Here is a 12,094-nt window from a genome sequence, read left to right on the forward strand (position 1 = left end):
TTTACGATCAATGTTGAAAGACATCAAAGCAGTGAACCTATTGCAGTTGAAATTCCATCACTGATTGCCATAAGGATTGACAGGGAAATCTCTCCCTGTCATTCGGGGAGTTTCCTGAGGTACTAAAGGGGGGGGGTCCACACTTTTCTGAAGAAACCATTGCTTGATCTGCGGAGCCTAGCCAACTGCCACCTAGTCTCGCACCTTGCGTTTTTGAGTAAGATGGTTGAACGGGCTGCCACAGATCAGCTCCTGGCATTCCTGGATGAAGCTTCAGCACTTGACCCCTACTGGCCAGGGATTGGTGCTGGTCGCCCTGATGATCCTTGGCATCAGCTGGAGAGGGGTGGTTCAGCTAGTCTCGTGATGTTAGATCTGTTGGCTGTGTTTGACATGGTCAACCATGAGCTGTTAAGCCACCGCCTTGCTGGGGCTGGGATATGGGGGACAGCCCTTCAGTGGCTGATCTCCTTCCTTCAGAACCAGACGCAGGGTTGCAGTGGGGGAAGAGTTAGCGCATACCTTTCAACTCCCTTGTGGAGTTCCGTGAGGGGGGTGGTGTCTCTCCCCAACACTCTTCAACATTGACCTCTGTGTTGTAAAGAATATGCAGATGACACTCAGCACTCACTCCTCGTTGATGGCCACCCAGATTCCCCCAGGAAACTCAATCCCTCCAAGATGGTGTTTCTGTGGCTGGGTAGGAAAGCGTCAGATCAGGAAGCGCACTTACCCAGCCTGGCCAGGGTTTAGCTTAAGAAGTTGTCTGCTGCTAGGAATCTGGGTGTGATCCTTGATGTTTCCCTGTCAATGGAGGCGAGGGTCACCACAGTAGCCCACCTGGCGCTTTTCCATACAGAATGCAGCTACTAGGATCCTCATTGCCAAACCTTGGAGGGCCCATAACCAACCAGCACCAAGGCAGCTGCATTAGTTGAGGACCGGATCAAGTTCAAGGTTCTGGTTCTAACCTTCAAGGCCATCCATGGTCTGGGACCCACATATCTCAAGGACTGCCTGTCACCTTATGCCCACTGCAGGGCCTTGCACTCTGGAGGTGCAAATCTGCTGGTGGTCCCTGGCCCATGAGAGGTATGCCTGGCTTCAACCAGGGCCAGGGCCTTTTTGGTCCTGGCCCCAACCTAATGGAAGCTCCTAGAAGATCTGAGGGCCCTGCAGGAGCTTCCGCAGTTCAACAGGACTTACAAGATGGAGCTCTTTTGCCAAGTATTTGGTTGAGGCCAGAGCAGGTAAGATCAGGGGATCCTCCTCGTTTCAGCCAGGCCAGATGGCTACCTTGATAAACCTCTGATGTGCCAAGTTGAACAAGCAGAGCAAGGTGTTTAGTCACTGTTGAGTGGGTTCTAACGTTGGGGTTTTTATTGCTGTAACCTACTGGGAACCAGCTTGCTGGGAGTGGCAGGTAAGATATCAAATCAATCGGAAATAAGAATGTTTCAGAATCCATTTGAAGTAGCACCAGAAGATGCAAGTAACTGCTGCAGGAGCAGAAGGTTCCTTAGGGCAGCAGAAAGGGCTGCTGTGAGTGGCCCAGGTTCCACTCATGGGTACACCAAGCTCTGACCTAATCATAGTCAGTCTGCACACACACACACGCCCCAGCAGAGTTCTGCCATTGGGCAAAGTCAGGCTCTAAATACCCATCTTGCCTACTTCCCCCAACAAGAAAAAATGGCCTGCAGCAAGTGATCAAGTACAGGAAGGTTTTTACAGGAGCCAGCTTGGTGGAGTGAAGAACAGCAGCTTCTAATCTGGTGGGCTGGGTTTGATTCCCTGCTCCTCCACATGCAGCCAGCTGGGTCACCTTGGACTTGTTGGAGCCCTGATAGCGCTACTCTGGCCTAACTGTCCTGCCAGAAGCTCTCAGCCTCACCTCCCTCCTGGGGTGTCTGTTGTGGGGAGAAGAAAGGGAAGGAGATTGTAAGCCACTTTGAGGGGCATATAAAATCCAACTCTTCTTAAGTGCACAAACAGTGGCGCAGGCAAAAATCACACATATATTATTTGGGCTCCTTTGCAAGGCATCTAGAAAATGACACACAAAAAGAGAATAAGCAGCATTTAATGTTCTTGAAGGACATCACAGATGCAGATCACATTACATCATTCCCATTCACTGCTTTCCGAAAGCTCTTGGGTTTTCTGTGTCGATTTTTGAACTTCTTGAGAGAATTGCCTGCTTGTTTCTGCAAAAAGAAAGGCCATGTAAGCAGGTACAGGTGGGGAGTGGGGGGAGACAACTAGGTAGGGTGTGGCATTTGCTTTAACCCACTGGGAGAAATCTGCTTAAGGTGTCCAAATGAGTGATCATGGTGGGATTTTAAATTGGAAACCTCCCTGCAAACCCCACTGAATGCCTGCTCAGGGTCTCTAAGAGCTGTTTAGCTCCAGGACTTCTTAGTCACAGCTTTAAGCACTGGTTGCTCTTTCCCCCAACTCAGTCACTTGTACTCTACATGGAATCATACAGCTGGGCTTTCCAGTCAAGCCCTCTGACCTGCAGTGTGGCCTGGGCCACCACACCTCCTGTGCTATGTGGGCACCACCACTACGGGGACCACAAAACGGCAAGTATGGCCATAGAAACTGGATACTTTTTAATCAACTCTGACACCTAAGAACGCAAACTGGGAGCCAGGCTCCATCCTGCCTGCTGGCCTGCCACACCCCCAGCCAAAGCTACATAAGTTCCTCCAAGGAAGGCTGGAACAAAAACGCAATACTTAGGTAAAGGTCAAGGTATCCCCTGTGCAAGCAGGGGCTGGGATTGAACTCCCAGCCTCATGGGCAGAGCTTTCAGACTGCATGTCTGCTGCCTTACCACTCTGCGCCACAAGAAGCTCATTCAATACTTAGGTACTCATCTATTTATAAATCTCCCTGCATGTAGAAATCCAACATGACAACAGAAAGTCCAAATCTGCTCAGTAGAACCTTCTGACATGGAGAAACATGAAGAAGTGCTTGTCCACTCCACCCTCCCAGGCAGTCTAAAATTCTGCCCTGCAGAACAATTCAAGTAGTTTTGCAAACCACTGGGGTGGGGGGCTTCCTGGCCAGGCAGAACCCTTGCCTCCCTTCCTGCACAAACGCTGCTTCTCAGACTACCCCACAGATCAGGGTGGTCTACCTGTGCTGTATCTGCTAGGTCCCTACAGCCCTGAGCTGCCTGACTGCAGATCATGACTGCGGGTGGAGGGGGGGGGGTGGGGGCAGCTGTGGCATTATTTCCCTATCATCTCAGTCCTTCTGGCTCACCTTTCCTCGTTTACCACCCAACACTGAACTGGCAGCCATGGTTTCGCTTTCCTTGCCATCCTCTGTGGTCGGCTGGGCTACCTCTTCATCACTGTCCATCCTGAATTCGTCATTGCCCTCCTTTCCAGCTGGTCTTCTTTCTGGAAACATCTCGGCTAAAATGAAAAGAACTCATTTTAGATCTGCATGAATGCTGGTGGTATGAGGGTGACTCTAGCAGAGAGCACCAGTGTGTGTGGTGGGTCAGGGTAGTAACTGGGCTCACAGACCAAAATATTCAGGCATGGAAACAGAGTGATTTGACTCCACATCCATTAATGCTCACTTCTAATCCTCAGCACTGAATGGAGGTCTTCCCTGACCCTAGAGCAGGGGTAGTCAAATTGCGGCCCTCCAGATGTCCATGGACTACAATTCCCAGGAGCCCCTGCCAGCGAATGCTGGCAGGGGCTCCTGGGAATTGTAGTCCATGGACATCTGGAGGGCCACAGTTTGACTACCCCTGCCCTAGAGGCTACAAGAATGCTGCACCCTCTGAAGACATTTTTTCTCCTCCATCCTTCCCCCAAGACTCAGGGCGGGTAACAACAATCATAAATACATTAAAATTTAAAACCACAATTCATATTAAAACAGTTTCAACTAACCCTCCTGCTGCTCACTGATAAAAGTATTCCCTATTGAATAGTAACCTTGATATTACTCTTGTTATTGGAGGGTATTCTTGTTTGGGAGCTGCATCTTCCCACGAAGTTCCAACAGACAGGGTTCTTGTAAGGAGGCCAGCTGAGAGATGCTGAGGGTGTTATCTTCCTAGCCCTGCAACACTGATCGAGGTCTCACAGGCCCCTGATCTCAGCTGGCAGGTTATTTCATCAGGAAAAAGCCCTGGCCCTGGTTGACACCAGTCTCACTCGGGCCAGGACCCTGAGCAGGTTTTGGTCCATAGCCCATAACTGTTGTTTGGGGGACGTAATGGGAGCGGTGGTCCCGCAGGTATAATGGTCCCAGACCGTTTAGGGCTTTAAAGGTCAAGACCAAAACCTTGAATCTGATCCGGTCTCCAATCTGAAGTCAATGCAACTGGGCAAACACCAGTGTCATGTGTCCCCATAAGGACCCAAGCTGCTGCATTTTGAACCAGTTGGAGTTTTCGGGTCAGTCTCAAGGGAAGCCCTGCGTAGAGCTAGTACTGGATATCGTAATTTTGCAGGCAAGAGGGTCTAAGAGGGAAAGGGATAAGAAAACTCTCTCACCCAGCTATACTTGGCAGTTGGCATCACCCTCTCATTGGTGAGATTCTGAGCCTCTGTGGCCGCTGCTTGCCCCTAGTTTTATCTTCTCTGGGGCCCATGTTCTTCTCTTTCTTAGATGGGCCTGGAGCTGTAGCAAATTCTGAAGCTAACTGGTTCACAATAAGTTAAATGGACCTACATGAACATGTCATGTGAGATACTACTTTTGTAAGTAAAATTTCCTTCACTTGTTACCACTAGAGTGAGATCATCTTTGTAATTTGTTTGAACAGCACTTTCCCTGAGCCACGAAATACGCAGAATCAGGGATAGTTCAAAGAACCTTCTGTGCTTCCTAGGTTTGCATCCTCGGAAATCTGGCAGTAGTCTAACCACAGACTCCCTTGCTCCAACTTGCTCCCTTGCCCGGAGCCTTCGGGGAGGGTGGTATATAAATATAATAAATAGATAAATAAACTTGTCCTTAGAATGAGGACTCCTGCCAGGTTTGCAGAGAACTTGGATTTGCCTTCATGGCTGCTCTCTACATTTCTGCCAGGGGGTACTGAGTCAAGCTCAAGTAGGGATGACTCTTCTGACGACTCACATCTCCTCTTCCGTGTCATACGGAGGCCAGGGCACCTCCCCCCTCCACTCACCTGGGTACAGGTCGCTCATGCTGTCGTCTGTTTCCTTCTCATCCTCGTCACTGGGCAGAGGCTCCCAGAACTCCTTCTGGCAGGGCTGCCGACTGCTCTTTGGCTGCTGTTCCTGCTGCTGCTGCTGCCGCCGCCGCTTCTGAAGCAGGCAGACTGGGATGTACTCCACACCTGCCTTCTGGCATTCTTCGTCTGCAAGAGGAAAGCTGCTCAGGACACTGCAGGGACTTCTTTTCAAAGACAGCCCATTCCCAAAGCTGCTGCCATGAGATTGCAAGAAGGCCCCCACCCCACTCTCAGGCTGCGTGTGTTTTCCAAGAGGAAGTGTAGCCTCCAGGCCTTGAGACTGAGGGGCAAAGGAACCCAGGAACCCTGCTGGAGCTGGGGATGGCATCTTCATTACCCCGACTTCCAACCCCTGCTCCTGTGGCTCAGGCAGGGGGCACACATCAGAACCGCATCACAGTTCCCCCCTTGGACCTGCCTCTTGGGGTGGTCAAATTACTCAGCAGCAGGGCATTTCTATCCCCTCTATATTCCCCGACAGCACTTTCCTGGCTGGACGTCCTAGGAGCCAAGTTCGGATGTCAGCTTAGAACTGTAAAGGCTGAGAAGTGAGAATGTTATCTTGAAGTGCCGTGCCTGCAGAGTGGGCTGGAATCAAATGACTCTGGGAAAGTTTCCTTCTCCAAACAGCATCCATGGCCATTTCAGAAGTTGTCCAAGGTGGAATTATTCTGGAGGGTTTTTGATCTGCCACCATATGGTTAATTATATATGCTTGTTGGTTTTTTGGGGGGTTTCAATAGTATTATTGTAAATCTATTTCCAGAGAAAGATGGACTAAAATGCTGTAAAAATTAACTTATTAACAAAGTAACCAGAATGACATAAGGCAATCCCCAAACATCTGGAACAACAGTTGCCAGGACAACCTACATCTCCTCAGAGCCTTCTGATACCGCTGCCCTCGGACGTGATCAAGAACTTGTTCAGGAGTTCTGTTGAAATGCCGGAGGGTGAGCTTGCAGAACAACTGATGTCTAGAGACACAAGACAAATGCCTTTTACATTCAAACTTCTAGCTTGTCAATCCAGAGGACAGTTAACAAAATCCATTAAAAGCTATTCCCCCACTAACACACAATCACAAATTTTAAACTGCCAACTAGACCAGAAGAAAGCGCATGCCTCAATAGTAAGAAAACAAATAGCACAGTACATTCCAAATGCTTTGTGAAAAAGCACCACCTCCACCTGCTGCCTGATGACCAAAGATGGAAACTGCTGGGCTTCTCTAGGCACTCTCATAGTGCCAATCTCAAAGTCCCTCTCCCTATATGACACACAACACAGATACACAGCTGCAAGACTGTCCTTTCTGCACATGTCCAACCCCCCCAGTATCTAAGCCTCCTGGCAACTGCTGGTCAGAGGAACATTTTGATGTTAGGCACACTGAATGTCCTGCCAACTGCAGCACTCAGGAGGAACTGCACCCAAACTCTACATTCTGTTGCTATGCCTCTGAGGTAACAGAGACCCTAGAGCACATCATCTTATTTTGTGATCAATGAACACCATTACAAGATCTCTGGAATACATCTATTCTGAGTCCGCATCAGCTACCTGTTGAATTTCATGTGATCTTTGCTGGGAGACACCACATTTCGTTGCCAAATTCTTTATGCCATTATAGATAGATTTTAAACTGCCATGCTGTTTTAAAACATGCCCTGCTCTGTATTATATTGTGCGCGTGTGTGTATTATTTATTTATTTACTAGCTTTATTTACTCATAAGAACGGGCTTTGAAAGGGTCCTCCCCGTCAGTTTCCCGGCTGCTTTCCAGGCGGGAGGCCCCGAGTGTGCTTTCCAGGCCTTTGGAAAGCGCCACCTCTGCCCCTGCCCCCCCCCCCCCCGCGGCCTCTCACCTGGGGCCCTGGACATGGAGCGGCGGAGTCACAGATGTGCCTGGCTCAAGCAGCCAGGCACGTCTATGAGGCAAAGGGTGAGGGCTTGGTGAGGGAGGACGGGAGCTGTACGGGCAGGGCTAATCAGGGTGCGGCTGTCTGCACCCTGATTAGCCCTATTCCAATTCGGACAGGGAGGGCGGGAGCTGTAAGGGCAGGGCCCCTGGAGAGGCTGGACCGTTTGTCCCCCAAGGCTGTTTCACAATTATTAAGAGGCACCAAATGGATAAGATTTTTAGATTTATATACTGCCGCTCAACAACAGGTCTTGCGGCGGTTTACATAATAAAATATTAAAAATACAATAAAACACCCTTAATTTACCCCGTTAACAGTAAAAACAACGTAACAGGCAGCAGTGGACATCCTCTATCATCTATTCTAGTCCCATCCTGTTCAGCCTGAGGCCCGGCCATCCCTCCAGTGAGAGAGGGAGCTGGTCCCACACACAAATGGACTTTTCTCATCTTCAGTCAGAGGAGCATAACAATAAAAGGAAGGACATACACCAACTGCTTAGGGATTTGTAGTGTTTTAAACTGGACCCAGATATTTTCAGATAGAATGTTTTTTTTGGCTGGTGTTTTAAATAAATCTGACTCAGTTCATTCCTTAAAATGTGGGAGATAAACTGTAAATCTCCACACATTATTAATTTTTGTACACTGTAATTTGGGAAGATATTTTAGTTCATCCTGAGCTGAAATGTTACTTTGTGATCTTTCACTGCACTTCTGACAAACATTTAAATCCTTTGGATAAGAAGAATACAATTGTTCTGATGTTCCTTTTAATCCCACAAGGAGCAGTTCTCTCTCCTATTATATTTAACATCTTTATGCGCCCTCTGGCTCAGCTGGTATGGATGTTTGGGCTGGGCTGCCACCAATATGCGGATGACGCCCAGCTATTCCTCCTGATGGATGACCGCCCTGACTCCCCCACAGAATCCTTAGCTAGATGTCTGGAAGCAGTGACAAAATGGATCAAGCAGAGTCGCCTGAAGCTCAACCCTACAAAGACGGAGGTCCTGTGGTTGGGTAGGAAGGGACCATAGGAGGAAGCGCGTCTGCCCACTCTGGACAGTGTGCAGCTCTCACCAACACACTCCGTCAGGAACCTGTGTGTGATCCTGGATGCTTCCTTTACAATGGAAGCCCAGGTCACAAAGGTAGCGTGGCTGGCATTCTACCTCCTCTGCCAAGCCAAGCTACTAGCGCCCTACCTGGACCCAGAACACCTAGCCACAGTGATCCATGTGACGGTCACCTCTAGGCTGGACTTCTGCAACTCGCTCTACGCAGGCCTACCCTCATCCTTGATCCAGAAACTACAATTGGTGCAGAATGCTGCGGCCAGGATTCTCACGAAAACATCATGGAGATCCCACATCCGGCCAGTACTCCAACAACTTGACTGGCTCCCAGTTGAATTCCAGATTAAGTTTAAGGTTCTGGTAATCACCTTTAAGGCCAGTTGCAGTTTGGGCCCAGTGTATCTCAGAGGCCGCCTCCCTGCCTATACCCCCAAAAGAGTCTTACGCTCCACCACCTCCAACTGGCTGCGGATCCCTGGCCCCAGAGAAGCGCGTCGGACCTCAACAAGGGCCAGAGCTTTCTTGGTCCTGGCCCCCACCTGGTGGAATGAGCTCCCTTAGGAGATCAGAGCCCTGCCCGAACTTCCACAGTTCCGCAGGACCTGCAAGAGGGAGCTCTTCCACCAGGTATTCGTTTGAGGCCAATCGACTCAGAACACCTGCCCATCCATGACTCTCCCAATGTTACTGTTAATTGTTATTTATATTATAAATATGTTGTAATCTTTTGATGCTTTATTGAAAGTTGTTTTGATGTTATAGTCTGTATGTTCCATGTAAGTTATATAATGTTCAGTGTAACCCGCCCAGAGCTGCAAAGATATAGAAATATGAATAAATAAATAAATCTTGTCTCAAGAACCTGAATGTTAAGAAAGAAAAATAACATTTCATCTCATATTAGGAAACTCACTGTTTCTAAAAGAGTTGGTTCTTCTTCTTCTACAAGGAGTCTCAAAGCAGCTTACATTCGCCTTCCCTTTCCTCTCCCCACAACAAACACACTGCGAGGTAGATGAGGCTGATATGACTGCTCGGTCAGAACAGCTTTATCAGTGCTGTGCAAAGCCCAAGGTCACCCAGCTGACTGCATGTGGGGGAGCGCAGAATCAAACCTGGCTCGCCAGATTAGAAGTCCGCACTCCGAACCACGACACCAAGCTGGCTGTAAAGCCCCTGAAACGCATACAACTACTAACAATATTAGCCTAAAGTCCCCTGCAATTACAGAAGACCATCACAACACCTACCGATTCTTAGTGCTGGGCACAATGTGGGGCTCGTATTCCCGGTAGTCCCAGACTCCTTGGACCTTGTTCAGCCGCAGGTATTTTTTGCTGGAAGTATAGGCTTGTAGGGCAGCCAGCTGGCATGGCAGCTCATGACCAGTCAATGTGCACTGCACCTAGGTGAATAACACAAGGAGAAAGGCTGGAGTCAGTAGCCACTCTTTTATATGAGGCAGAAGGAAACTCTGCACATGGCCAAAGGCACTCTGTCCTTAATCACATTCACTTTAAACACCAAATAATTGCAAAATGAACCCTGAAATATTCACATTTTTACCCTAGGGTCCTTTTAAAAAATGCACAGTTCCCCCCTCTCCCTATTCTCTCTTGGCAGGAATATAGGGAGGAGAAGCATGTGCAGAATGGTGAAAAGGAGACTCCACCCCTATTATTTGAGTTGGGCGTGTGCTGAAATCTCTTCCTTGGAAATGACTGGGACTGTATTGCCCTCCTTAGGGCTCCACAAGAATAGTATCTAGTCTCATGTTATATCTTCAAATGAGCACCCTTTCAAAGGGAATCTGAAATATCTGAACTTATTGTGTACATTGGGAAAAGCCGTACCAGTATGGTGGTAAAACTAAAGAGGAACAAATCTTATTCCACTGTAACTTCCCTTGTTAAAATCTAGCTTTCATTTCAGAAGAGTCTGCCTCTTAGCACTCCAGGATTTGGGAGCAGTCGCTCTGGAGTTTTGAGACAGGTGGCAACATTATCACCCCATGAGCCTCTCAGAGTTCCTTGAACAAAGGTTGGGGTTAAAAAATATATGCAAAAGAGACATGCCAGACTTGTTGACTGAAGTCCACAGTAACTCTAGCAGGAGCCTCAAGCCAAACGTAAGCCACTTTCTAGAGGGCCAATCAGAGTGCACAATTGCCATGACATGCGTACCAAATTCATGCCAGGTCATGTCATGACTTTCCCCCTAGGACTGTGGAGTGCTGAAGATGATGGGCATTTTGGTGTTAGATTTCCCCTGTAAACAGTCTAGAATTCCCTAACGAGAAGGAATAACTATTAAAGCAGGACAAGACCCTCGGCTAGTGTAGTTGCCTGGGCATGTCTCCGCAACCCTGGAGATCCCTTCCAACTCTACGATTCTAAGAACTGCGGAGTAGGAATTAAAAATAGGATAGACCCAGGTTCAAATCCTTACTCTGACATGGACACTTCGGCCACTCACTCTCTTAGCCTAGTCTACCTCACAAAGTTGTTGTTGTGAGGCTAAAATGGAGGAAGGCACATTGGAGCCACACTGGGGAGAAAAGGGGGGTGTAACTGAAATAAAGTATATAGATGTCACCTCCTCCCTAAATATGATCAAATCAATAGAAATTGGCAAACCATTTTTATAGAAACTGGTAAAATTATAAGAGTAACTAGAATCCTCAGTTTAATTAGTTCTTCTGAATGAATCTATTTTTGAATGGAAATACTAAGTGTAAGCAAAAAACATTGGGGAGCTTCCTTATTATAGCAGCCAGAGTGATAATTTCCATAAATTGGAAAAGTGCAGAAAATATCTCATTAGTTCAATGTCAAAATAGGGTAATTAATGATTTGGGGGGAATTAACCAAGAATATTAATATATTTCAGGGGGGGAAGAATGAGGATGTTGATAAAATTTAGATCAGTATGGTAAATTACTTAAGGAACTTTACAGAATGTAATAGAAGTCAAATGATAATGTGGGAGACATGAGATAATTAGTAAGGGATTCAAATGGCAACTGAAATTATGTCTTTATAGGATTTGGAATGAATAATGTTTCAGACTATTTGGATTCCTTTTGGTATTATCTTTTTTGCTGTATCGTCTTTAGTTGTGTTTTTTCTTCTCTTGAACTGAAATAAAAATACATTAGAGGAAGCCAAAACCAACACGAGGAGGGACCGCCATCTCCTGGCAGTGGATCCCACAGGGGAGCTCTGCATTGCCCCTCCGGCTCTGTCCTTTGCTCTGAGCCCACCGGACTCAGCGGGGTCGCCCTCGCTCCAGCATTAGTGCGGCCTCCCCGCTTTGATAAGCCTGCTGGGCGGTTTCTGCCCCGAGGGCCTCCGCGCTCCACCCCCGATCCCTGCGGCACCCAGGGGCCTCTAAGCGAGCGGTGCCCGCCTGCAGGGGAGGCCCGGGGACCCGCCGGTTTGGCTGCTCATCAGATTCCGGAGCTCAGCGCCTCGGGAGAAGACGGGCCGGCCGGGGGGGGGGGCACTGTGCCCCACTGAGGCCCCCCTCGCCAGGCTCCATCCCCAAACCTCCCGGCCTGGGCCTGGCAAGCCCACCCTCCTCCCCTGCCGGCGGCCCAGCGGGGCTAAGGCGGGCTCTCCTCGCGGCCTCACCCGCGTCCCCGGCGGGAGGACTCGCAGGGCGGGATGCTGCGCCAGGAGCCCCGCCAAGGCCGCCTCCATGGCCCGCGCGCTTCGTAGCCTGCGCCGGAAGACCCAATCCCGGCGCCTCACTTCCGGTGCACCGCGGGGGGGGGCGCTGGGCCTCCCCATTGGTCCGTTGGGGCCCGGAAATGGCCCTCGGAGATTTCCCGCTTCCGCTTCCGCTTCCGC

General features: G+C 49.0%; 1 protein-coding gene across 1 annotated transcript; it reads right to left on the reverse strand.

Moving 5' to 3' along the window:
• Positions 1-2,065: 2,065 nt before the first annotated feature.
• On the reverse strand, positions 2,066-12,085 carry SURF2 (surfeit 2). The gene is made up of 6 exons (XM_077306103.1): positions 11,876-12,085; positions 9,494-9,648; positions 6,113-6,216; positions 5,174-5,365; positions 3,280-3,434; positions 2,066-2,207 (listed from the first exon to the last, which is right to left on the reverse strand). The coding sequence occupies exons 1-6, from the start codon at positions 12,032-12,034 to the stop codon at positions 2,115-2,117; spliced, it is 858 nt and encodes a 285-aa protein (XP_077162218.1). The 5' UTR covers positions 12,035-12,085; the 3' UTR covers positions 2,066-2,114.
• Between the last annotated feature and the right edge of the window lie 9 nt (positions 12,086-12,094).

The sequence above is a fragment of the Paroedura picta genome, chromosome 12, assembly GCF_049243985.1.
Source record: "Paroedura picta isolate Pp20150507F chromosome 12, Ppicta_v3.0, whole genome shotgun sequence".
Taxonomy (NCBI): Eukaryota; Metazoa; Chordata; class Lepidosauria; order Squamata; family Gekkonidae; genus Paroedura; species Paroedura picta.

Coding starts and splice junctions, on each gene's coding strand:
- SURF2 (XM_077306103.1), bottom strand. CDS start 12,034: ATGGGGAGGCCCAGCGCCCCCCCCCGCGGTGCACCGGAAGTGAGGCGC. Junction 6,217..9,493: donor GTGCCCAGCACTAAGAATCG/GTAGGTGTTGTG, acceptor TTGTGTCTCTAG/ACATCAGTTGTTCTGCAAGC. Junction 3,435..5,173: donor CATGAGCGACCTGTACCCAG/GTGAGTGGAGGG, acceptor TTTTCATTTTAG/CCGAGATGTTTCCAGAAAGA.